Genomic DNA, 27,194 nt, shown 5'->3' with positions numbered 1-27,194 from the left:
TGCCTTTATGACATTTCCATTGTTCCACCTTAATTGAAGTGTAATTAACAAATAAAATTATAATTAAAGTGTACAGCACAATGATTTGATATTTGTATACACTGTAAAATGGTTCCCACAATCAACTTAACACATCTATGACCTCACATAGTGACTTTTTCTTCCTTCCTTCCTTCCTTCCTCCCTCCCTCCCCTCCCCTTTTTCTTTCTTTACTTTTTCCTTCCTTCTTTCCTTCCTTCTTTCCTTCCTTCTTTCCTTCCTTCCTTCTCTCTTCTTCCCCATCCCTCTTTCCCTCTCTCCCTACCTCCCTTTATTTTTAGTGAGAGTGTTTGTATCTACTCTCTTAGCAAATATCACATAAGCAATACAGGATTATTAGATGTAAACACCATGCATACATTAAATCCTCAGAATTTATTTACCTAATAAGTAAAAGTTTGAATCCTTTGACCAATCATTCCCCAGGTTTATCCACATGTTTGCAAGAGGCAGTATTTCCTTCTTTTTTATGGCAAAATTATATATATCTATGCGTATGTATGTTAGATATAGATATATATGTATATACATATGTGTGTATATATAGATATAGAAATACACATATGGATATCTACATATATATTTATTATTCATTATCTATTCATCCTTCAGTCATCAATGGATGGTGGACACTTCAGTTACTTCCATCTTGGCTATATAAATAGTGCCACTATAAATAAAGGTGTACAAATGTTCCTTTGAGATAATTTCATTTATTTCGGATATAAACCCAGGTGTGTGACTACTAGACTAGGGTAGGTCCATTTGTAAATTTTTTTTAACAACCTTCATATTATTTTCCACAATGGCACAAATTTATATTACAATCAACAGTGTATAAGAGTTGTATTTTTTTCACATTCTCACCAATACTTATCCCTTGTTTTCTTATAAATAGCCATTCCAAAAAGTGTGAGCTGATAATTCATTGTGGTTTTGATTTATATTTCCCTGATGATTAATGATGTTGAGCATATTTTCATGTGTCTGTTGGGCATCTGTATGTCTTCTTTGGGAAAATATCTGTTCAAATACTTAAATTATTGTGATTGTGAATGAACTGTTGGTGATTTTACCATTAAGTTATAGAAGTTCATTATATATTTTGGATATTAACCTCTTATCAGATATGTAGTTTAGAAATATTTTCTCCTATTCTGTAGACTGCCTCTTCATTTTGTGATTGTTCCTTTTGCTATACAAAAGTGTTTTAGTTTGATGTTCTCCTACTTTCTTCTTTTGTGCTTGTGCTTTTGATGTCAAATCAAAAAAACAATATTGCTTAGAGTAACATCAAGGAGATGTCCTCCTATGTTTTCGTCTCAATACCATGAGTATTATGGTTTTAGGATTTAAGTCCTTAATCCATTTGAGTTGATTTTGTGTATTATGTAAATAGGTGATCATTATTTTGCATAAAAACACCCAGTTTTCCCAACACTATTGAAGAAATTATCATTTTCCCATTGTATATTTTTAGCGTCTCTGTAAAAAATCAGTTGATGATATATAAGTGGGTTTATTTCTGTGTTCTGTATTCTGTTCCATGAAATTATTTACCTACTTTTATGTCAACAACATATTGTACTGATTACCATATCTTTGTGATATAGCTTGAAATCATACTATGTGATGTCTCTAGCCTTGCTTTTCACACTCAAGATTTCTTTAGCTATTTGCAGTCCTTTGTGGTCTATGAAAATTTTAGTGTAGTTTTTAAATATTTTTGTAAAAAATGCCATTGCAATTTCTTTTATTTTCAAATATTGGTTTCGAGGACTAGAATTAAGTGATTCATTACTTACAAATAACTCCTAGTGCTCATCATAACATCTGTATTCCTTAATACCCATCACCCATTTAGACCATCCCCCATACCTCCCTCAATCAATCCTCAGTTGTTCTCTATTGTTAACAGTCTCCTATGGTTTGTTTCTCTCTCTTTCCCCCTCCTTCACATTTGTTCATCTGTTTGTTTCTTAAATTCAACATATGAATGAAATAATTTGGTATTTGTCTTTTTCTGACTTATTTTGCTTAGCATAATACATTCTAGTTTCATCCACACAAAGTACACACACATATACACACACCACATCTTTATCCATTTATCAGTCAATAGACATTTGAGGTCTTTCCATAGTTTGGCTATTGATAATGCTGCTATAAACATTGGGGACATGTTTCCCTTCAAATCAGTATTTTTGTATCCTTTGGGTAAATACCTAGTAGTGCAATCCTTAGGTCATAGAGTAGTTCTATTTTCACTTTTTGAGGAACCTAGGTAGTTTTCCAAAGTGGCTGTACCAGTTTACACTGCCACCAACAGTGTAAGAGGGTTCCCCTTTCTCCACATCCTTGCCAACATCTGTTGTTTCCTATATTGTTATTTTTAGCCATTCTGACAGGTGTAAGGTGGTATCTCATCATGATTTTGATTCATATATTTCTGATGATGATTGGTGTTGAGCATGTTTCCTTCTGTATGTTAGCCATCTGAATGTCTTCTTGGGAAAAGTGTCTATGTCTTTTGCCCATTTCTTCATTGGATTATTTGTTTTTCAGGTGTTGAGTTTGATAAATTCTTTATAGATTTTGGAGACTAATACTTTATCTGATATGTCATTTGGAAATATCTTCTCCCATTCCATTGATAACCTTTTAGTTTTACTGATTGTTTCCTTCACTGTGCAGAAGCTTTTTATCTTGATGAGGCCCCAATAGTACATTTTTGCTTTTGTTTCCCTTGCCTCAGGAGACACATCTAGAAAAAAAATTGCTACAACACCTGTCACAGATATTAGTGCCTGTGATCTGTTTTGGGACTTTTATTTTATGCAAAAATGCTAATTCAAAAGGGCATATGACCCAGATATTTATTGCAGGTGTATTGACAACAGCCAAAGTATGGAAAGAACTCAAATGTCCATCGACAGATGAATGTATTCAAATGTAGGATTTGAATACATTCATCAAATACACACACACACATACACACACACACACACACACAATGGAGTATTACTCAGCAATCAAAAACAATGAAATCTTGCCATTTGCAATTATGTGGATGGAACTAGAGGGTATCATGCTAATGAAATTAGTGAGTTGGAGAGAGACAAGTATCATGACTTTACTTATATGAGGAATTTAAGATACAAAACAGATGAACATAAGGGAAGGAAAGAAAAAATAATATAAAAACAGGGAGGGGGACAAAACATAAGAGACCCTTAAATATAGAGAACAGAGGGTTGCTGGAGGGGTTGTGGGAGGGGGGATGGGCTAAATGGGTAAGGGGCATTAAGGAATCTACTCCTGAAATCATTGTTATACTATATGCTAACTAACTTGGATGTAAATTAAAAATGAATAAATAAATAATAAAATTACAGGACTATAAATAAGTGAAAAGACTCAACTTAAAAAAAAAATGTCCCAACTTTATGATACGTAGATCAAAAAGCAGCCATATTGCCTATCTTGTGAAAGCTCCATTTTTCTTATTCCATCTTGTTATTACAAAAGATGATTTAAGAAATGAAAACTATATTCTCTAAGAAACTGATCATATAATAACTAGTTTGTTATGAAAATTCACAATGTAGGGAGAATCCTATATATTTTTGTTTTATAAACAGCAAAGGAAAACTATTAAACATTACCTAATGAAAGCTTGTTTGGTGGATTAATGAGCACACACTCACTTAAAGATAAATATTAATTGATATAAAGATTAATTGATTAAGTTATTTTTAAACTGAGAAAGGCTGCCCTACATTTGAATTTCTTACTTTGTTTTAACAAAAGAACTAGAGCTGAAATACTTTATTTTTTATGTTTATTTAATATTGAGACAGAGAGAAACCAAACATGAGTAGGGAAGGGGCAGAGAGAGAGGGAGACACAGGATCCGAAGCAGCCTCCAGGCTCTGAGCTGTCAGCACAGAGCCCGATGTGGGGCTCGAACTCACAAACTGTGAGATCATGACCTGAGCTGAAGTCAGATGCTTAACTGACTGAGCCACCCAGGCGCCCCTGAAATACTTTAACCCTTAGATTGTGTTTTACTTGCCCAAACATCATAAATCTCTACTTACCTATGACTTTGTTTAAACCTAACTGAAGTATTAGATCACTAATTGATGGATTCATTGGTGGAAGATCTGCTGTATCTGGAAGTTCTGAGGTTACTTCATTTTTAACTGAAATAATAAGATTGCCAGATTAGGTGATTTAAAACTAAAATTTTGTTTACAGTAAAATTATAGCACATGAAATTAATTAAAAATATTTTACCATATAGTTTTTAGCCTTATTTTTAAGTTTGGTTGTTTATTTTTAGCATGAGCAGGGGAGGGGCAAAGAGAGAGGGAGAGAGAGAATCTCAAGCAGGCTCTGTGCTGCCAGTGCAGAACCTGATTGGGGCTTGAACTCATGACCCTGAGAGATCATTAGCTGAGCTGAAATTAAGAGTTGGACCCTTAACCAACTGAGCCACCTGAGGTGTCCCTAGCCTTATTTTTTAAGGATTTTACTTAAATTCCAGTTAGTTAACATACAGTGTAATATTAGTTTCAGGTGTACAATTTAGTGATTGAACACTTACATACAAACCCAGTGTTCATCACAAGTACATCCCTTAACCTTATTTACTTCACAATTTAACATATATTATCCAATTAAATACAAAGATGTCTAATAATTTTTAAAATCTTATTAAATAGCTACCATGTGCCAGATATTATATTAAGCATTTTTCAAATATTATCTCCTTTAATCTTCACAATAATTCTAGATAGTAGGTATTTTATTCCCATTTAATAGATAAGAAAAGTAGAGCTGGGAGAGATTATGAATATTTTGGAAGTTCACATTCTCAAGTGCAAAAGCTTGAAATGAATTTTGCTCTTTTAGATTCCAAAACCTATTCTCCAGCTCGTAGACTAAAATGTCTACCAGGCTTGAGCATGTAATGTGAGTGAAATGAACTGGTGATGTTTGGAGTGGCATGAATAACAGAAGTGAAATAAGGAGGATACATTTATTAAAAATAAAAAGCTATTACAGCAATTGACTGTTACAAATGCAGGCCTGGTGTTTCTGGGTCATCAACATTCTCAAGGGAATCCAGAAATGTAGATATTTGGAAGGAATTCCAAGATTGTAAACTATTTCCAAGCAATGTAAAAGTTTTATGCATGTTTGTAGGACAAAGGAAATCATCAGCTATTGTCACAAGAAAATTACCTAATTTTAGAAAAGAATTAATTCTAACATATGGGTAGAATTTATGAGCCAACTGCTAGGTTATATTTCTTTGTTAAACATCATTATTTATCTACCAATATATCTATCATCTAGTAACAGGAAAATAAGATCATATATCTTGAGGAAATCAGCACTTTCAAAAAAATAGCAATGAGCAAAATATACCAGAAAAAGTGGAAAGAACAATTAAAAATTAAAATTCACAATTAAGGTAACCTTTTCAAAAGTTCCAGGCCCACATATTTTGATGTGTAGAATTCTCTATAATTCTTAAAGAATTACATCCTATGCCAAAGCACATAAAAAGGGATGTTTTTACAGTCAAAATATTCACTGCAAGAGTATTAACATTGATATAGACATAATTGGCATAAGTGAAATAAAAATACGACACAGAAATATAGTGCAATGAAACATAATGCAAGTCACATATATAATTAAAGGTAATAATAGCATCATTAAAAATAAAAGAAATAAAATCATTTTCAGTAATGTTTTATTTAACCTAATAGATTCAAAATATTTCAACATGTAATAAAAATATAATTGATGAGATGCTTTAAGTAATTATTTTCATAGTAGGTCTTCAAATACTAGTATGAATTATAAACTTACAGTATATATCAATTCATACTACTTGCATTTCAAGTGCTCAATATCCACAGGTAGCTAGTGATTGCTACATCACACCGTACTGATTTAGAATATAAATGCAAAAATCTTAAATTAACAAGTAAGGAAATAGAATTGAGAATTATTAAAATAACAGCATGGCATCATCTAGTAGGATTAATTCCCAAATATAAGGTAGGACATCTACAATATAGTTATTATATTAATAGTTCTCAAAAGAGATGATGGAAGATTATCTTAAGGTAAAATATCATTTATAAAACTTAAACATACAATCCATTTAAATTTCCCCAACTTTATAGAGATATAATTGATATATAAAATTATATAAGTTTAAGGTTTACAATAATTTGATAAACTCATATATTGCGAACTGAATACCACAATAAGGCTAACATGTCTATCACCTTATATATATGAATATTTTGGTATATATATAAACAAGTATATGTAATAAGTATATATATAAATATGTATTGTTTAGTCTTTAATACATAAAATATACAATATAAATAAAATATATTAATTTATAGTGAGAACATTAAAGATGTACTTAGGCATTGTCAAATGTATAGTACAGTTTTTTACCTATAGTCACCATGCTGTATATTGTATCCCAATAACTTATTAATCTTATAAAATAAAGTTTGTAATCTCTTTGACCAACATTTCCCCATTTCTCCTACTCTCAGTTCCCTGACAACAACTATTGGGCATTTGTGCACCCCTATGTTTATTGTAGCATTATTTGCAATATCCAAAATATGGAAGTAACCCAACTGTGCATCAAATGATGAATGGATAAAGAGATGGTACACACACACACACACACACACACACACACACACACACACACTGGAATATTGCTCAGCTATAAAAGGAATGAAATCTTGCCATTTGCAACAATGTGGATGGATTTAGAGGTTACTGCTAAGTGAAATAAGTCAGTCAAAGACAAATACCAAATGATTTCACTCATATGTGGATTTTAAGAAACAAAACATGCAAGTAAAGAAAAAGGAGATAAATAAAAATCAGACTCTTAAACATAGAGAACAAACTGTGGTTGCCTTGGGGAGGGGTGGGCAGGTGCATGAAACTGTTGAAGAGGATTAAGAGTACACTAATTGTGATGAGCAGTGAATAGAAAATATAGAATTGTTGAACCATTTTATTGTACACCTAAAACTAATATAACATTGTATGATAATTATACTTGAATTAAAAATACACATATTAAAAAAAAAAGAATGAGTCTTGGGTTTGGGACATTTCTTACCAAGAGAGAAAGTGTCCATACAAACTGTGCCAGGCTTACCACATTGTGTGAAAACTATCTTTCCTTTTTCTGCATGCAGTAAATGATCAATATGTCTTTAGAGATTGTAGGTCATGTGGAACCTGGACAATTCCAGTGCTTTGTCTGTCCTCTGCCCAGATGGGACAGTTCCTTCTACTAAGGCATAGGAGAAATGTACATAGGAAAACTGCTTGCCATCAGCCACTGGAGAAGATTCACTGACCATGGAATACTGAGACACGCTACTGAAGCTAATCTTGCTCTTTATATATGTAAAGTGATGTTCCATTCAGTGCTTGACTGCATTGTGTTTTCATTAGCAACTCTCATACCAAATGACAAGCGGAAAACTGTTTGCAGTTCTCCCCCCTGGGTTTAGTAAATGGCGAACAGTACCCTATTCCCTGAGGATTGATAACCAGTATTCTGTATTCTCCTGGTCTAATGTTTCCTTTTTCAGTCATAATTTTGTACATGAGTTCTTTCTTTTTTTTTTCTTGGTTAGTCCAGCTAAAAGTTTGTCAATTTACTTTATGTTTTAAAAAATCCAACTCTTTGTTTTATTGATTTTTCTACTGTCTTTCTAGTTTCTATTTTATTTATTTGTGCTTTTATTTTTATTATTTCCTTCCTTCTGCTAATTTGGGGCTTCAAACATTCTTTTTTTTTCTAATTCCTTGTGGAATAAAGTTAGATTATTCATTTTAGATCTTTCTTTTCTCTTAATATAGACATTTGCAACTCATAAATTTTTGTATGTTGTTTTTCATTTTCATTTGTCTCGATGCTTTCTGATTTGCCTTCTAATTGGTTATTCAAGAGTGTGCAGCCTAATATTCATATACTTGTAAATTTTTCCACTTTCTCCATTATTTGTTGTTACTTTCATACTATTCTGGTCATAAAAATATTTGATACAATTTCAATCTTCTTAAGTTTGTAGCCCAACATATGATCTATCCTGGAGAATGCTTCCTGTGTTCTTAAGAATAATGTGTATTCTGTTGCTTTTATGTAGAATGTTCTGTATATATCTGCTACAGTGTTATTTAAGTCCTTATTTTTTGTATCTATCCAATGTTGGAAGTAAGGTATTGAAGCCCATTATTATTATTGTACTTCTATTTATTTCTCCCTATAAGATTTTTGTTAATATTTGCTTTAGTATAAGGGTGTGCACATGTATATTTATTATTATTATATCTTCTTTCTAAAATGACCCTTTTCTCACTATTCACTGACCTTCTTTGTCTATTTGGATCAATATCAATTGACAGTCTATTTTATTTGATATAAATGTTGCCACTCCTGTCCTGATTTCTTCTACTTGACATTTGTGTGGTGTTTTCCATTAATTTACTTTGGGGCTGATAAGTATCTTTAAAGCTAAAGTGAGTCTCGTGTAGGCAGCATATTGATAGATTTGTAAAAATCCCTTCATCTACTCTCTGCTTTTTGATTGGATATTTTAGTCCATTTGTGTGTAAAGTAGTTATTGATAAGTAAGTTCTTGTTTCCATATTATTTTCTTGCTGTTTCTTTCAAGTTTTTTTTTTCATAATTTATTGTCAAGTTGGTTTCCATATAATGCTCAGTGCTCATCCCAAAAAGTGCCCTCCTCCATGCCCATCACCCCTCCTCCCCTCTTCCTCACCCCCATCAGCCCTCAATTTGTTCTCAGTATTCAAGAGTCTCTCATGGTTTGCCTCCCTCCTACTCCCCAACTATTTTTACTCTTCTTCTCCCCCATGGTCCTCTATTAAGTTCCTCCTAATCCATCTATACGTGCAAACATATGGTATCTGTCCTTTTCTATTTTTTTAATGTTTAATTTATTTCTGAGAGAGAGAGGAACAGCGTGAGCAGGGGATGGTCAATTGCATTTTTATACACCAATAAAGAAGCAACAGAAAGAGAAATCAAGAAACTGATCCCATTCACAATTGCACAAACACCAGAAAATACCTAGGAATAAACCTAACCCAAGATGTAAAAGATCTGTATGATGAAAATTAAAGAAAACTTATGAAGGAAATTGAAGAAGTCACAAAGAAATGGAAAAACAGGGGCACCTGGGTGGCTCAGTCGGTTAAGCAGCTGACTTCAGCTCAGGTCATGATCTCACGGTTTGTGAGTTCGAGCCCCATGTCAGGCTCTGTGCGGACACCTCAGAGCCTGGAGCCTGCTTCAGATTCTGTGTCTCCCTTTCTCTCTGCTCCTCCCCTGTTTATGCTCTGTCTCTCTCTGTCTCAAAATAAATAAACATTAAAAAAATTAAAAAAAAAAAGAAATGGAAAAACATTCCATGCTCATGGATGCGAAGAATAAATATTGTTAAAATGTCATTACTACCCAAAGCAATCTACACATTCAATGCAATCCCAATCAAAATTGTACCACATTCTTCTCAAAGCTAAAACAAACTAGAACATCTAGCACATCTAGAAGAGGTAGCATTGCCTCTCCAGGGACAAAAGAGCCAGGGGACACCCTTTACCTCCCCTACGCTCAGCATAGGTGCAGAGACAGCTGTTGAGGGTGGCTAACCTGTACACTGGCTTTTTGCTGTGATTTACTTCAAACTCCATACCCCTGACACTTTGGTGCAGCTGTCCTTCTGGGACAAATTTAAGCAATCCCAGAGTGGTGAGACCTTCCCCCAGAGGAACAGCACAGGTCCCCACCATGACAGATCCATAAAGTTTGGAGTTTAAAAACTCTGCCAACCTGCATGGGATAGACCCCAAGGGTCTGCCAGGAGGGCAGATGGCACAGACTCAGACAAGTTGAAAGGAGCAATTTGAGTGGTGCCTGTGACACACAAGGGAATATTGATCTTCTGGAGGGCTTCTCAAGGATGCCAACTTCCCTCTCTGGGGACTGAGGAGCTAGTGGTGCCATTACCTATCCCACCCATTAGCATACACTAACCTCAGTAAACAACAGAGAACCAACAGTGACAGCCTAAACCATTTACATCAAGCTCCACCCCCTGCACTCTGCATGTGCTGCTTTTTGTGGGCAACTGTACCTGATAACAAGGGCAGTGGAGCCCTCCTCCAGAAGACCAGCACAACCCCCTCTCCAACAGGCTCACTGACTAGACAGTTCTACAAAGCTTCAGCTCTAGTGGAAAAGGCATTAGGTCTCTTTAACAAGCAGACCGGAGTACAACTATTAAGAACTCACTACTCTGGCCAAGGTCCACACTCTCCCCACTGAAGGCAAGTAGAAACTGCATTGGAATGACCTGAGAAAAAGAACAACCAAAACAAAGCAGCAAAGTACACATAGCATACACCAGAGACACCCTCTAAACTGCCAGGACCTGGACACTAAAAGACCTCTTCTTCATAAAGCCACTACTTTCTGGAGCAGGAAACATAACAGGCTTCCCTAACACAAAGAAGAAGACAGGGACCTAGACAAAAGGCAAAGATGGAGGAATTCATCTCAAAAGAAAGAACAAGAAATGGTCATGTCCAGGGATCTACTACAAATAGATATAAATAATATGCATGATCCAGAATTTAAAGCAACAATAATAAGGATAATAGCTGGACTTCAGAAAATCATAGAAGACACCAGAGATTATCTTGCCACAAAGAGAAAAAGCCTAAAAATTAGTGTAAAAATGAAAATACAATAAGCAAGATTCAAAAATGACTAGATGTAATGACCACAAGGATGAAGAAGGAGAGGAAGGAATAAGTAATATAGAAGATAAAATTATAGAGAAATAAAGCTAAAAAAAAGAGGGAAAGAAAAATATTGGATCATGAATGTAGATTTAGAAAAGTCAGTTACTCCATAAAACACAATAACATTCATATCATATAGGTCCCAGAAGAAGAGAAGTAAAAGACAGCAGATGGCTTATTTGAGAAATTTATAGCTGAAATTTATCCCTAATCTTGGGAAAGAAACAGACATACAAATCTGGGAGGCACAGAGAACTCCCATCAAAATCAACAAAAGCAAGTCAACTCCAAGACATATCATAAAGTTGCAAAATATAAAGAAAAAAATCCTAAAAGCAACAGGACAAAAGAAGTCCCTTCTTACAAGGGAAGTAAATAAGGTTAGCAAAAGATCTTTCCACAGAAACATGGCAGGTAAGAAGGGAGTGGCAGGAAATATTCAATGTGCTGAAAGGGAAAAATCTGGAGCCAGAATATTTTACCTGGAAAGGCTGTCATTCAGAATAGATGGAGAGATGAAACATCTCTCAGAAAAAACAAACTAAAGGAGTTTGTGACCACTAAACTGGCCCTGCAAGAAACATTAATAGGTATTCTTTGAGTGAAAGGAAAAACCAAAAGCAACAAAGACTAGAAAGCAACAGAAAAATCTCCAATAGCAATTACTTGACAATAATACAATGACACTAAATTTATGTCTATCAATAATTACTTTGAATGTAAATGGAACAGATGCTCCAATCAAAAGACATAGAATGTCAGAATGGATTAAAAAAATGAAAACAAAAAAGCAAAACCCATCTATATGCTGCCTACAAGAGACTCATTTTACACCTGAAGACACCTGCAGATTCAAAGTGAAGGGCTAGAAAATAATTTAGCATGCTAATGTACATCAAAAGAAAGCCTGAGCAGCCATACTTATATCAGACAAACTAGATTTTAAGCCAAAGACTGTAGTAAGAGATAAAGAGGGACACTGTATCATAATAAAGGGTTCTATCAAAAAAGATCTAACAACTGCAAATATTTATGCCCCCCAACTTTGGAGAACCCACGTATATGAAACAATTAATAAAAACATAAAGGAACTCATTGATAGTAATAGAATAAAAGTAGGAGACTTCAACATCCCACTAACATCAATGGAAAGATCATCTAAACAAAAAAAAAAAATCAATAAGAAAACAGTGACTATGAATGATACACTAGGCCAAATGGATTTAAAAGATATAATAAGAACATTTTATCCTAAAGCAGCAGAATATACATTCTTTTTGAGTGCACATGGGACTTTCTCTAGAACATATCACATTCTGTGTCACAAATTAGGCATAAACAAGTAAAAAATGTCTGAGATTATATAATATATATTTTCCAACTATGGCTCTATGAAAGAGTTGGAAAGATCACAACTCATGGAAGTTAAAGAACATCCTATTAAAGAATGAAGGGGCCAATCAGGAAATTAAAGAAGAAATAAAAAAAATACATAGAAACAAATGAAAATGAAAATATGATGGTCTAAAACCTTTGGGATGCAGGAAAAGTAGTCATAAGAAGGAAGTATATAGCAATATAGTCTAACTGCAAGAAGCAAGAAAAATCTCAAATATACAACCTAATCTTACACCTAAATGAGCTAGAAAAACTACAACAAATGAAGCCTAAGGTCAGTAGAAGGGAAATAACGATTACAGATTAAATAGATGGACAGAAACAAAATGGCAAAATAGTAGAACAGATCAAGGAAACCAGGAGCTGGCTCTTTGAAAGAATTAATAAAATTAATAACCCTAGCCAGATTTATAAAAAAAAAAAAAAAGGAGAAAAGACTCAAATAAAAATCACAAATGAGAGAAAAAATCACAACCAACACCACAGAAATATAGTTATAAGAGAATATTATGAAAAACTATATGTCAATAAATTGGGTAATCTGGAAGAAATGCATAAATTCCTAGAAACATATAAACTACCAAAACTAAAACAGTAAGAAATAGAAAATTTGAACAGACCAATAATCAGCAAAAATATTGAATCAGTAATCAAAAATCTCCCAACACCCAAAAGTCCAGGGCCAAATGTCTTCACAGGGGAATTCTACCAATATTTAAAGACAAGTTTATATCTATTATTCTTAAACTGTTGCAAAAAAATAGAAATGGAAGGAAAAATATTAAACTCATTTTATGAAGTATTATTTTGATTCCAAAACCAAAGACCTCACTAAAAAAGAATTACAGGCCAATATTCCTGATGAACATAGATGCAAAAATTCTAAACAATACTAGCAAATCAAAACCAACAGCACATTAAAAGATTTATTTACCATGATCAAGTGGGTAAATACACTACAGAGGTGGCTCAATATTTGCAAATCAATCAACGTGGTACACCAAAATAATAAAAGAAAGGATAAGAATCATGATACTCTCAAAAATGCAGAAAAAGTATTTGACAAAATATAGCTTCCAGCCTTGATTAGAAGCCTCAACAAAGAAGGGATAGAGGAAATATAACTGGACATAATAAAGACCATATATGGAAGATCTATGGCTAGTATCAGCCCAAACAGAGACAAACTGATAGCTTTTCCTGTATGGTTAGAAATAAGACTGCGATATCCATTCTCATCATTGTTCTTTAACATAGTACTGGAAGCTGTAGCCTCAAAAATCAGACAACAAAAAGAAATATAAGGCATCCAAGTTAGCAAGGAAGAAGTCAAACTTTCACTATTTGCAGATGACATGATATTCTATATAGAAATCAAAAAGACTCCACTACAAAAATTGCTAGAACTGATATATGAAATCAATAATGTCACAGGATACAAAGTCAATGTATAGAAATCTGTTGCATTTCTATATGCAATATAGAAACATATACCAATAATGAAGGAACAGAAAGACAATTCAAGGAATTGATCCCATTTACAATTGCATCAAACCCATAAGATACCTAGGAATAAACATCACCTAAGAGGCGAAATACCTGTACTATGAAAACTGTAGAAGATGTATGAAAGAAATTGAGGATACCAGAAAGAAATGGAGAAACATTCAAAGCTCATGTATTGGAAGAACAAATATTGTTAAAATGTTTATACTACCCAAAAAAATCCACATTCTTATGCAATCCCTGTCAAAAGAACACCAGCTTTCTTTGCAGAGCTAGAACAAATAGCCCAAAGTTTGTATGCAACCACAAAGGACCCCGAATAGTCAAAGCAATTTTGAAAAAAGAAAATAAAAGCTAGATGCATCACAATTCCAGACTTTAAATTATATTACAAAGCTCTAGTGATCAACACAGCATGGTACTGGAACAAAAACAGACACATAGATCAATGGAACAGAACAGAAAACACATAAATGGACCTACAACTATATCGTCAACTAAGCTTCAACAAAGCAGAAATGAATTTCTAATGGAAAAAAGACAGTCTCTTTAACAAATGGTCTTGGGAAAACTGGACAGCAACATGCAAAAGAAGGAAACTGGACCACTTTCTTAAACCAAACACAAAAATAAATTCAAAATGGATGAAAGGCATAAATGTAACACAGGATACCATCAAAATCCTGGAGAAGAACATAGGCAGTAACCTGTTTGACATCAGCCATAACAACTTCTTACTAGATACATCTCCTGAGGTAAGGGAAACAAAACCAAACAGGAACCTTTGAGAATTTATCAAAACAAACAAACTTCTGTGCAGGGAAGGAAACAATCAATAAACTTAAAAGGCAACATTTAGAATGGGACATGATATAAATGTAAATGACATATCTGATAAAGAGTTAGTATCCAAAATCTATAAAGAACTTATAAAAACACTCCAAAAACAAATAACTCAGTTAAGAAACAAGCAGAAGACATGAATAGACCTTTTTCCAAAGAAGACATCTAGATGGCTAACAGAAACATGAAAAGATACTCAACATCATCAGGGAAATACAAATCAAAAATACAATGAGATATCACCTCTCACTTGTCAAAATGGTTAAAATTAACAACACATGAAACAACAGATATTGGTGAGGATGAGGAGACTTACCTTGTTGGTAATGCAAACTGGTACAGCCACTCTGGAAAGGAGAATGAGGTTTCCTCAAAATGTTAAATATAGAACTCCCTACTACCATCCATCAATTGTAATATTAGATATTTATCCAAAGGATACAAAAACAGTGATTTGAAAGGATACATGCACCCCAACGTTCTCAATATCATTATCAACAATAACCAAGTTATGGAAAAAGCCCAAATGTCCATTGACTAATAAATTAATAAAGTAGACATGGTACATATACACAGTGGTATATTAGCCCTAAAAAGAATGAAATATGCCATTTGCAATGATGGAGATAGAGGCAGAGACTATTTTGTTAGCAAAATAAGTCAGAGAAAGACCACATGATTTCACTGATAAGTGAAATTTAAGAACAAATGAATGAACATAGTGGGGCAGGGGAGGCAAAGCATAAAACAGACTCTTAACTATAGAGAACAAACTGAGGGTTACCTGAGGGGAAGGCAGCAGGGGAATTGTTTAAATCATTAATGGGTATGAAGGGCATTTGTTGTGATGAGCACTAGGTGTTCTGTGTAAGTGATGAGTCACTAAATTGTATACAGCTGCACTGTATGGTAGCTAACTGTAATTTATTTTATTATTTAAAAAAATTTTTTTTAAATGTTTTATTTATTTCTGAGAGAGAGAGAGAGAGAGAGAGAGAGCGTGAGCAGGGAGGGTCAGAGAGAGAGGGAGATACAGAATCTGAAACAGGCTCCAGGCTCTGAGCTAGCTGTCAGCACACAGCCCGACTCAGGGCTTGAACCCATGAACGTGAGATCATGACCTGAGCCAAAGTTGGACACTTAACTGACTGAGCCACCCAGGAGCCCCTACTAACTGGAATTTAAATAAAAACCTGAAACTAAAAACAAACAAATTGCAAAAAATAGTAGAAAAATTCCCATCAAATATAGCAAATAATAATAGCAGAAAATTTTATGGAGTTTAGGCACTCTTCACATAAATCCCATAATAATCTTATAAGGTAGATACTATGACTAGTTCTATTTCATATATGAAGAAACAAGATTTGTGGAGAGACTAGTTTACATAGTAAGTGCTATACGTAGGCATCAAAACAGACAGTCTATTTCCAGCATCTGTACTTTTGAACACTGCCTCTGCATTACCTCTCATAAGAATATGGTAGACTTCCCCTAACAGAAATAGCCCAAATATCCACAGGAGAATGGGCAAAATTTGTAATACATTTTAAAACCACATCACTATATAGTAATAAAAATAGATAAATAAGACCTAAAATTATCAACAGTGATTAATCTTACAACTGTTGAACAACAAGAAAAACCAATTTGCTAAAGAAAAAAGCATGTAGCATACTACCATTTAATCATATAAAACAATAAATTCTTTATAGATATAAACATATTTAGCAAAAATATAAAGAAATAAATTGAACTAGTAGCCATCTAATTCAGAATTGGAAGCAATCATCTGAGAAGAATGAAGAGGGAAATCTAATATTTTAGATTTATTATATTTATTAAGTGGGGGCACAGACATACAACTGTTCATTATACTAATTCTTAAAGCTTTCTATATTTCAAAATAAAAGTTACAGAAAAACCCTATAATACATGGGTTTTATTTGGTTCATAAGAAGTTTAAAGATAAATTCAATCATTTATTATACTAAGCAAGAACTTAAATTGAAAATTTCTAATCCTCTAAGAATATCCTATTTTTCCTTAATCCATGTTTGAACAGAGAAAACAACAAGCAACTAAATAAATAAATAAATAACTTTTTAAAAATTACATGTCACAAACTGTAGAAAATCCTGTATAGCAATATCAATAGCAAGATAAAAAACAAATATTCCTTTTCCTTTTAAAATTATACAACAGTTGCCATCAATACTTAAATTTTGAAAAATTTTATAAACCTATAAACAATATCTTGAAAAGCTCTACTGGATAATAATCAATATGGTTTAGCATTAAATGATACTTAATAAGAATTGGAATGTGAATAATGGATAAATGTTATACTTCTAAAAATGAAATAATTATAATTTCTGTATAAAATTCCTAGAGAAGTGTTTTCTAAACTAGTATTCCATAAAACCCTATTCCAAGATGAAGAAAAGGATAGGATATTTTGGTCAATAAATTTAAGAAATATAGTATCATAATTAGAATATTAAAGACTATGAGAAGTAATGAATGATACAAATAGCTTTACAGCATTTATGAGTTCTGTAGAACTAACCAATTTTAACAATTAATGTTCTAAATATTCAACCTAAAGAAAAATTCAATGATAAAATCATAAATGAAGCTGATCATATTTGGGGATCCTGGTTTGCTTAGTCAGTTAGAGCATGCAACTCTTGATCTCAGGGTCGGAGTTCAAGCCCCACGTTGGGTGTAAAGATTATGTAAAAGAATACATAAATAATTTTTTAAAAGCTTATCACATTTTAGATGTATTTTTAAATTTTCAAATGTTTTATGACTACTAGCTTTAAATATGTTTTTTAAGTATTATACACACCATTCAATCTTTGAGATTGGTAAACTCCACTTGTTTGTCTTTGATCCTTGTATCCTATAGTAAGTTTTAGATCTTCAGGGGTAAAATCTGAGGGTTCATCCATATCCTGATCTATCAAGATGGAAAAAAAAAAAAACCTTTAGTAAATTAAATACAGAAAGACTATTGAAATCTACCTACTGTGGTCTAATTCCAAGAAGAGTTTAATATTTGAAAGTTAAGAAAATATTTTTATACATTATGTCAAGTAAGAAGAGAATAAATAAATAAATAAATAATAAATACCAGATGATCATTTGACAAATTTCAACATCTATTCCTGATAAAACTTTGAAAAATTAAAATTATAGATTTACTCCTGGCCATTTACTCTTTAATACAGAATATGTTTCTATCTCAATTCAACAGCTAACATTTTGATTTATAGTGAAGTGCCAATAGACAGTTCTATTAAAATTGTGAACAATATAAAAATGTGACTCATTATCATTTAACAATTACCTAGTTCTGGTAATGTTAGTAATATGTAAAACAGAAATTTGATGGTTTTCAGCTAATATACAAATATATTTGTCAGAATAGATTTGCCATATATATTTTTTATTATCAACATTAAATTTAAAAAATGAAAAAATATATCTGGGTTAAAGGGACTATACATTTCCAATGTCACTGATATTTATAGGTATATCTTTATTATAATTGATACATATTTTCATATAGCTTTCCTGAAAATGCTTAGTCTTTGTTCCTATTTACCTGTAATATTGACAGCTGCTTCCTCACACTTTTCCCAACTGATATATATGTTAGGCATTTGGCATTTTATAAATCATTTTAATGGAAATTATTTCATTATTAGTATAAACCTACTTGATTAACAAGTACAAAAATATTTGGCATCTATTTTTTGTCAGAGGAATTCATTTTTCTAACTTCCTTAAATATTTTTTTACTAAAGAAATAATCTAAACATGAACATTAAATATTTTTATAGAGACATATGTATTTTATATAAGGATACAACCTGTTCACTGTCACAAATCATTTTTTAGATTATTGCTTGCTTTTTAATTTTGCTTTTGACAATTCTGTGTACATAAATTTTAAATTATTACTTGGTTAATTTGTAATGAGATTTCTTTTATGTTTCTAGGTATGAAGTCATGCTTATGGTAGTTTATTTTTTTAAACAAGATTAATTTATGTTGAACCTCTGAGAAGATGGCAGAGTAGGAGGATCCTAAATTCACTGCATCCGGGGACATACCTGGATAACAGCCACATCAGTGCAGTCAACACAAAAAATGACTTAAGACTGGCAGAAAATGCTTTCCACATCAATCATGGAGAGAAGGTCACATCAAAAAGAGTAGAAGGGGTGAAGATAAGTTGGGAACCAAACTCCCAGTTTGTACAAATAGGAGGAGTACCACAAAAATGGTGAATGGAAAGAAACACATCCCACACCAGGCACCACAGACAGAGGGGAACTGTACTAGAAAGATGAGTCACCATAACATCTGGCTTTAAAAACAGGGGACTTAACTCTGGTTATTTTATTTTTTATTTTTAATTAAAAATATTTTTTAAATGTTTATTTAAGAGAGAGAGAGACAGAGAGAGAGAGCACGCACATACGAGTGGGTGGAGGGGCAGAGACAGGAGACACAGGATCCAAAGCAGGCTCTAGGCTCTGAGCTGTCAGCACAGAGCCCAATTCAGGGCTCGATCTCATGGACCATGAGATCATGACCTGAGCCAAATAAGCCACCCAGGTGCCCTTAACTCTGTTTACTTCAAAATTCAGAGGCTCATCTCTGAGAGGCAGAGGGCAATAAAATTAAGTTCCCACCCTTAAAAAGATAGCATAACAATCCTACTGAGATAGAGCATAAAAACAGCATTTTGAAATGCACCTAGGGATATGAAAGACATTTATTTACTAGTCTCAGAATGTGTGCTGGAGAGGCAGGGAGCTTTAGGAGATTTCCCCAAGAACAAAAAACACTGGCATGTGCTATTTCTCTCCCCCAGCCTTGATAATCAGACACTTGTGGGAACCAATTTGAACCCTCCTACCTATCTTGCTAACATCTATGCCCCATGCCCACATTCTCCTGCAGCACCCTATCTAACCTTCCCTCCAAGGCAGAAGCCCCTCCAAAATGGCTCCTGCTGCATCATATCTGTAAGTATCCACAGCAGTGACTGGTAGCCTCCAAAGTGACTCTTGTTCTGGAGGGAGTAGAACATAACCACACAAACCAGTTCAACTCCAACAGCAGCAGTGGAACCTTATTACTGGCAGAGCAGAGAGAGTGGCTTGACAATTAGTGCACCTGCACCCCAGCAGATAGAATGGGAGTTGGCATCTGATCTGACTGTTGGACGCTCCCAGCAACCAAATACTCTCAGAGGACAGCACAAGAAGAGTGGTTGAGGGCAACTGCACCCCCGGCAAACAGGCCAAAGGCTGGCATCAGGCCTGAAGGCTGACATGAGAGATCTACATGCTCATGGTGGCCCCAGACTGTTCTCTTAATAGCACAGGGACAAAGCCCTTCCCAAAAGATGCAAAAGAGGCCACTGCAGCCATCTCAACTGAAGGCAAATGATGCTTAGCCCAAATAGTAGGGCAGAGATAATCCACTTAGGAGACATTCATGAAGTGCCTGGTTCTGGAGAATAGGGGACATCGTGCTACATGGCAGCACAGGATCTGTTCTTTGTACAGCTACTACGTTCATATCAGGAGAGATAACTGAATTTCCTAATATACAGAAACAAACAAAGTTGAGAAGATAGTGGAATATGTCCCAAATGAAATAAGAGGACAAAATCACAGCAACAGAGCTAAATGAAACAGAGATAAGCAAAATGCCTGATAAAGAATGCAAAGTAATGGTCATAAATATACTTACTGGACTTGAAAAAAGAGTGACCAATAGCTGTGAGACCTTCAACAAAGAGATAGGAAATTAAAAAAAACACAATTCAGAGATAACTCAATAACTGTAATTAAAAATACACTAGAAGGAATAAATAGTAGGCTAGTGTAAACAGAAGAACAAATCAATGAATAATGGAAAGCAACCAAGCTGAACAGCAAAAAGAAAATAAAAATAAAAATGAGAATAGGTTAGAGGAACTCAGCAACATAACCAAGTATAATAAAATATGCATTATATGGATCCCAGAAGAAGAGAGAGGAAAGGGGGCAGAAAATTTATTTAAAGAAATAAAATGGCTGTAAAACTCTCATTTCTGTGTTGATGCATAGGAGCACGTGTACCCCAATGTTCATAGCAGCACTCTCCACAATAGCTAAAACATGGAAAGAGCCTAAGTGTCCATCAATGGATGAATGGATCAAGAAGATGTGGTTTATCTATACCATGGAACACTACATGGCAATGAGAAATAATGAAATCTGGCCATGTGTAGCAACATGGATGGACCTTGAGGGTATTATGCTTAGCGAAATAAGTCAGGCAGAGAAGGACAAATATCATATGTTTGCACATATAGGAGGATTAGGAGGAACTTAACTGAGGACCATGGGGGAGAAGAAGGGGGGAAATGGTAGGGGAAAGGGAGAGAGGCAAACCATGAGAGACTCTTGAATGCTGAGAAACAAACTGAGGACTGATCAATGTGGGAGGGAGGGGGGAGATGGGCATGGAGGAGGGCACTTGTGGGGATGAGCACTGGGTGTTATACGGAAACCAACTTGACAATAAACTATTTGTAAGAAAAAAAAAACTTACTACATATTAAACATTAATAAAAAAACCTCTCATTTCTGGGGAGGGAAACAGAAATCCAGATCCAGGAGACACAGGAAACAGAAATCCAGATCCAGGAGACACAAAGAACACCCAAAAAAATCAACCCAAGGAGGTCCATACCAAGACATATGCTAATTAAAATGACAAAAATAGTGATACAGAATTTGAAAAGCAGCAGGAGAAAACAGTTATATACAAGGGAATCCCCATAAAGCTGTCAGATGATTTTTCACCAGAAATTTTCCAGGCCAGAATGGTGTGGCATGATATACTCAAAATGCTGAAAGGTAAACAAAAGGCATCAAGAACACTGTATCCATCAAGGCTATCATTCAGAATAAAAAGAGTGATAAAGAGTTTCTCAAAAAAGAAAAAAAAGGTAAAAAGAATTCAACACCACAAAACCAGCTTTAATAAAAATGTTAAAGAATTCTTTGACTAGAAAGGAAAAGTCATAATCAAGAATAGGAAAATTAGGAAAGAAAAAAATTTCACATGTAAACACAAGCATAATGAAGTAGATTAATTACTTATAATACCACTGCAGAGATTAAAATACAAAAGCAGTAAGATAAATTATACCTATAAAAAAATCAAGGTGTTTCCATAATAAAAGGATGTAAAGTATGATATCATATACAAAAAACATGAGGGCAGGAGGCATAAAACCTAGAGCTTTTGGAGTGGATTCAAACTTAAGTTACAATCAACTTAATATAGATGCATAAGATGTTATATATGAACTTAAAGGTAATAGCAAATCAAAAATGTGTAATAGGTACAAAAAAGAAAGAGAATGAATGCAAGCATATCACTAAAGAAAACCATCAAACCACAAGGAAAGAGAGCGAGAGAAGGAACAGAGAAACTACAAAAACAAACATAAAACAAGTAACAGAATGGCAGTAAGTACACACGTATCAATAATTACTTTAAATGTAAATGGACTAAAGGCTCCAATCAAAAGACATAGTGTAACTGAATGAATGGGAAAGCCCAACCCATCTATATGCTGCCTTTAAGACCTAAAGACATAGGCAGATTGAAAGAAAGGGATGGAAAAACGTTTACCATGCAAGTGGAAGCAAAAAGAAAGTTGGTGTTGCAATATTTTTAGCAAAAAAATTTAAACTTTAAAACAAAGGATGCAGTAAGAGCCAAATAAGGACACTGTGTAACATTTAAAAAAATACAAGATACACCAATTGTAAGTATTTATGACACAACATGGGAGCACCCAACTACATAAAGCAACTATTAAAGACATAAAAGAAGAAGTTGATAGTACTACAATAAAACTAGAGGACTTTAACTCCTCACCCCACTTATCAGTGGATAGATTGTATGGACAGGAAATTAATGAGGAAAACAGTGGCTCTGAATGATACATTAAACCGGAAGGACTTACAAATATACTCAGAACATATCATCCTAAAACAGAGGAATACACTTTCTTTTCATCCTATGAGGCCAGCATTAGTCTGATACCAAAACCAGATAAAGACGCTACAAAAAACCACAGGCCACTGTCTCTGGTGAACATATGTGCAAAATACTAGCAAGCCAAATCGAACATTTTAAAAAATCATTCACAACAAATAAGTAGGATTTATTATAGGGCACAAGGGTCCATCTTTACCAACCACAATTGTATAAAACTAGAAATCAATCACAAGAAAAAAATCTAGAAGGAACACAAACACAAGAAGGGTAAATAAAATGGCACTAATAATAAATGAGTCAACCAAGATATCAGAGAATAAATTAAAAAATGCATGGAGACAAATGAAAATGAAAAATACAATGGTCATAAATCAGTGCCCACAAATCAATCAATGTGATACATCATATTACAAGAGTAAGGCTAAAAACCATATATTCATCTCAATAGATAAGGCAGAAAAAGTACAACATCCATTCATGATAAAAACTCAACAAAGTCGGTTTAGAGGAAAACTTATATGTCAATATAATCAAAGATCCCATATAAAAAACCCATGGCCAATATTACACTCAATGGTGAATAGCTGAAAGTTTTTTCTTTGAGATCAGGATCAAGACAAGGATGTTCACTTTTAACCACCTTTATTCAACATAGTACCAAAAGTCCTAGCTGCAGTAATCAGTCATGGAAAAGAAATAAGAAGGCATCCAAATTGGTAAGAAAGAAGTAAAACTTTCACTATTTGCAGATGACATGATACTATATATAGAAAACCAGAAAGATTCCACCAAAATCTATTAAAACTGATAAATGAACAGATTAATGAAACCAAGAGTTGGTTTTTTGAAAAAATAAACAAAATTGACAACCTCTAGCCAGGCTTCTCAAAAAGAAAAGAGAGAACCCCCAAATAGACAAAATCATGAATGAAAATGGACTTATTGCAACCAACGCCTCAGAAATACAAGCAATTATCAGAGAATATATGAAAACATATATGCCAACAAACTGAACAACTTAGAAGAAATGGACAAATTCCTAAACACAGACTTCCTACCAAAATTCACATGACAAGAGATAGAAAATCTGAATAGACCTATAACTAGTGAGGAAATTAAATCAGTTATCAAAAATCTCCCAACAAATAGAGCCCTGGGCCAGATGGCTTCCCTGGGGAATCCCAGCAGACATTTAAAACAGAATTAATACCCATTCTTCCCAAGCTATTTCAAAAAATAGAAACCAAAGGAAAACTTCAAAATTATTTTATAAAGCCAGCATCACTTTGATTCCGAAGCCAGAGATCCAGCAAAAAAAGAGAACTATAGGCCAATATCACTGATGAATACAGATGCAAAAATCCTCAACAAGATACTTGAAAATTGAATTCAACAGCACATAAAAAGAATTATCCACAACTCTCAAGTGGGATTCATTCCTGGGTTGCAGGGCTGGTTGAATATTCGCAAATCAACCAATGTAATACATCACATCAACAAAAGAAAGGATAAAAATCATGTAATTCTGTCAATAGAAGCCCTCAGCTAACATCATCCTCAATGGGGAAAAACTGAGAGCTTCCTCCCTGAGATCAGGAACATGATAGGGATGTCCACTCTCATCACTGCAGAGTTCTGGAAGTCCTAGCATCAGCAATCAGAAAACAAAAGGAAATAAAAGGCGTCAGAATGGGCAAAGAAGAAAGCAAACTTTCACTGTTTGCAGACGACATGATAGTCTACATAGAAAACCTGACAGACTCCACCAGAAGCCTACTAAAACTATTCCATGAATTCAGCAAAGTTGCAGGATACAAAATCAACGTACAGAAATCGGTTGCATTTTTATACACCAACAATGAAGCAACAGAAAGAAATCAAGAAACTGATCCCATTCACAATTGCACAAAAAACCATAAAATACCTAGGAATAAACCTAACCAAAGATATAAGAGATCTGTATGATGAAANGCATAATAGGATTTAATTGTTTTTAATTTTTCTCTCAATTCAAATTTACAGAGAAATTTAAGGAATTCTCATATAGTCTATACCAAGATTTATCAATTGTTTATATTCTGTATTTTTGTTCTATCATTTTCTCTATGTTCATATATATATGATATAGATATAGATGATATAGATATAGATATAAGTGTGTGTCTCACATATTATTTTTTCTGAAATGTATAAGGGTAACTTGAAGAAAGTGACCATATTGTCATCTCCATACCTTCATATCTAAGCACAGAATGAACACTATAAAATAACTGAAAATGAAATATCAATGTGGTGATTACTTAATCCGCCACACTCAGGCCAGGGACAAAACACTGGCCACAGGAAGCAAGGAGAGCCTCTGCAGACAACTGGCCTGAAGGATAGAGCAGCCAGAACACAACAGCAGAGCACATGCTTCAGAGATACCCCCTGAAGTGTCAGGCCCTGGGCACTACATGACCTCTTCTTCATAAGGCCATTACTTCCAGAATCAGGAGACATGACTGGCTTTTCTAACACACAGAAGAAAGCAGAGGCCTAGACAATGCAAAGATGGATGAATTTATCCCAACTAAAAGAAAAAGATAAAGCCACGGCCTGAGATCTAAGTGAAACAGATATAAGTAACATGCCTGATGGAGAATGTAAAACAGCAATCATAAGGATACTCACCGGGCCTAAGAAAAGAATAGAAGACATCAGTGAGAACCTTACCACAGCAATTGAAGAGTTAAAATGAAATCAGAGATGAAGACAATAAATGAGATTAGAAACAGACTTGATGGGCAGAAGATATGAACAGACACTTCTCCAAAGAGGACATCCAGATGGCCAACAGACACATGAAACGATGCTCAGCATCCCTCCTCATCAGGGAAATACAAATCAAAACCACACCCAGATACCACCTCATGCCGGTCAGAGTGGCTAAAATGAACAAATCAGCAGACTCTAGATGCTGGCGAGGAAGTGGAGACACTGGCACCCTCCTACATGGTTGGTGGGAATGTAAACTGGTGCAGCCCCTCTGGAAAACAGTGTGGAGGTTCCTCAAAAAATTAACAGTAGAACTCCCCTATGACTCAGCAATAGCACTGCTAGGAATTTACCCAAGGGATATAAGAGTGCTGATGCACAGGGGTACATGCACCCCAGTGTTCATAGCAACACTCTCAACAATAGCCAAAACATGGAAAGAGCCTACGTGTCCATCAATGGACGAATGGATCAAGAAGATGTGGTTTATCTGTACGATGGAATACTACATGGCAATGAGAAAGAATGAAATCTGGCCATGTGTAGCAACATGGATGGAACTTGAGGGTGTTATACTGAGCAAAATAAGTCAGGCAGAGAAGGACAGATCCCATATGTTTTCACGTATAGGTGGATTAGGAGGAACTTAATGGAGGACTAGGGGGGAGAAGAAGGGGAAAAACAGTTTGGGAGAGGGAGGGAGGCAAACTATGGGAGACTCTTGAATGCTGAGAACAAACTGAGGGCTGGTGCAGGTGGCGGAGGGGGAAGGGTGGTGATGGGCATGGAGGAGGGCACTTTTTGGGATGAGCACTGGGTGTTATATGGAAACCAATTTCACAATAAACTATTTAAGGGAAAAAAAAAAAGGAACTCACCAAACTCCACACCCCCCCCAAAAAAAAATAATCTAGTGTCGAAATGGGCGGAAGACATGAATAGACCCTTTTCCAAAGAGGACACCCAAATGGCCAACAGAAACATGAAAATATGCTCAATGCCACTCATGCTCAGGGAAATATAAATCAAAGCCACACTGAGATGCCACCTCACACCAGTCAGAGTGGCTAAAATGAACAACTCAGGAAACTACAGATGCTGGCGAGGATGTGGAGAAATGAAACCCTCTTGCACTATTGGTGGGAATGCAAATTGGTGCAGTTGCTCTGGAAAACACTATGGAGGTTCCTCATAATATTAAAAATAGAACTATCCTATGACCCAGCGATAGCACTGCTAGGAATATACCTAAGGAATATAGGAGTGCCAATACATAGGGGTACAATGTACCCCAAGGTTTATAGCAGTGCTTTCCACAATAGCCAAATTATGGAAAGAGCCTAAATGTCCATCAACTGATGAATGGATCAAGAAGATGTGGTTTATCTATACAATGGAATACTACATGACAATGAGAAAGAATAGAATCATGCCATTTGCAGCAAAGTGGATGGAACTAGAGGGTATTATACTGAATGAAATAAGTCAGTCAGAGAAAGAATGCTATCATATGTTTTCATTCATATGTGGATCTTGAGAAACTTAGTAGAAGACGATAGGGGAAGGGAATGGGGAAAAATAGTTATAGAGACAGAGGGAGGCAAATCATAAGAGACTCTTAAATACAAAGAACAAACCGAGGGTTGATGGGGAGCGG

General features: G+C 34.5%; 1 protein-coding gene across 1 annotated transcript in view; it reads right to left on the bottom strand.

Moving 5' to 3' along the window:
- LOC120227315 (coiled-coil domain-containing protein 7-like) overlaps positions 1-27,194 on the bottom strand; it is a gene marked incomplete at its 3' end in the record, with an annotated part of 81,041 nt that overhangs the window by 10,432 nt on the left and 43,415 nt on the right. Inside the window, exons 6-7 of the mRNA XM_039225458.1 lie at positions 17,547-17,657; positions 4,141-4,245 (exon numbers count right to left, since the gene is read on the bottom strand). Coding sequence (XP_039081389.1) covers positions 4,141-4,245; positions 17,547-17,657 — 216 coding nt within the window. The remainder of the gene's footprint in view (positions 1-4,140; positions 4,246-17,546; positions 17,658-27,194) is intronic.

The sequence above is a fragment of the Hyaena hyaena genome, unplaced genomic scaffold (assembly GCF_003009895.1).
Source record: "Hyaena hyaena isolate Hyena2069 unplaced genomic scaffold, ASM300989v1 scaffold_2181, whole genome shotgun sequence".
Taxonomy (NCBI): domain Eukaryota; kingdom Metazoa; phylum Chordata; class Mammalia; order Carnivora; family Hyaenidae; genus Hyaena; species Hyaena hyaena.
The sequence above is the reverse complement of the archived record's forward strand: the minus strand, read 5'-3'. Positions and strand labels throughout refer to the sequence as shown.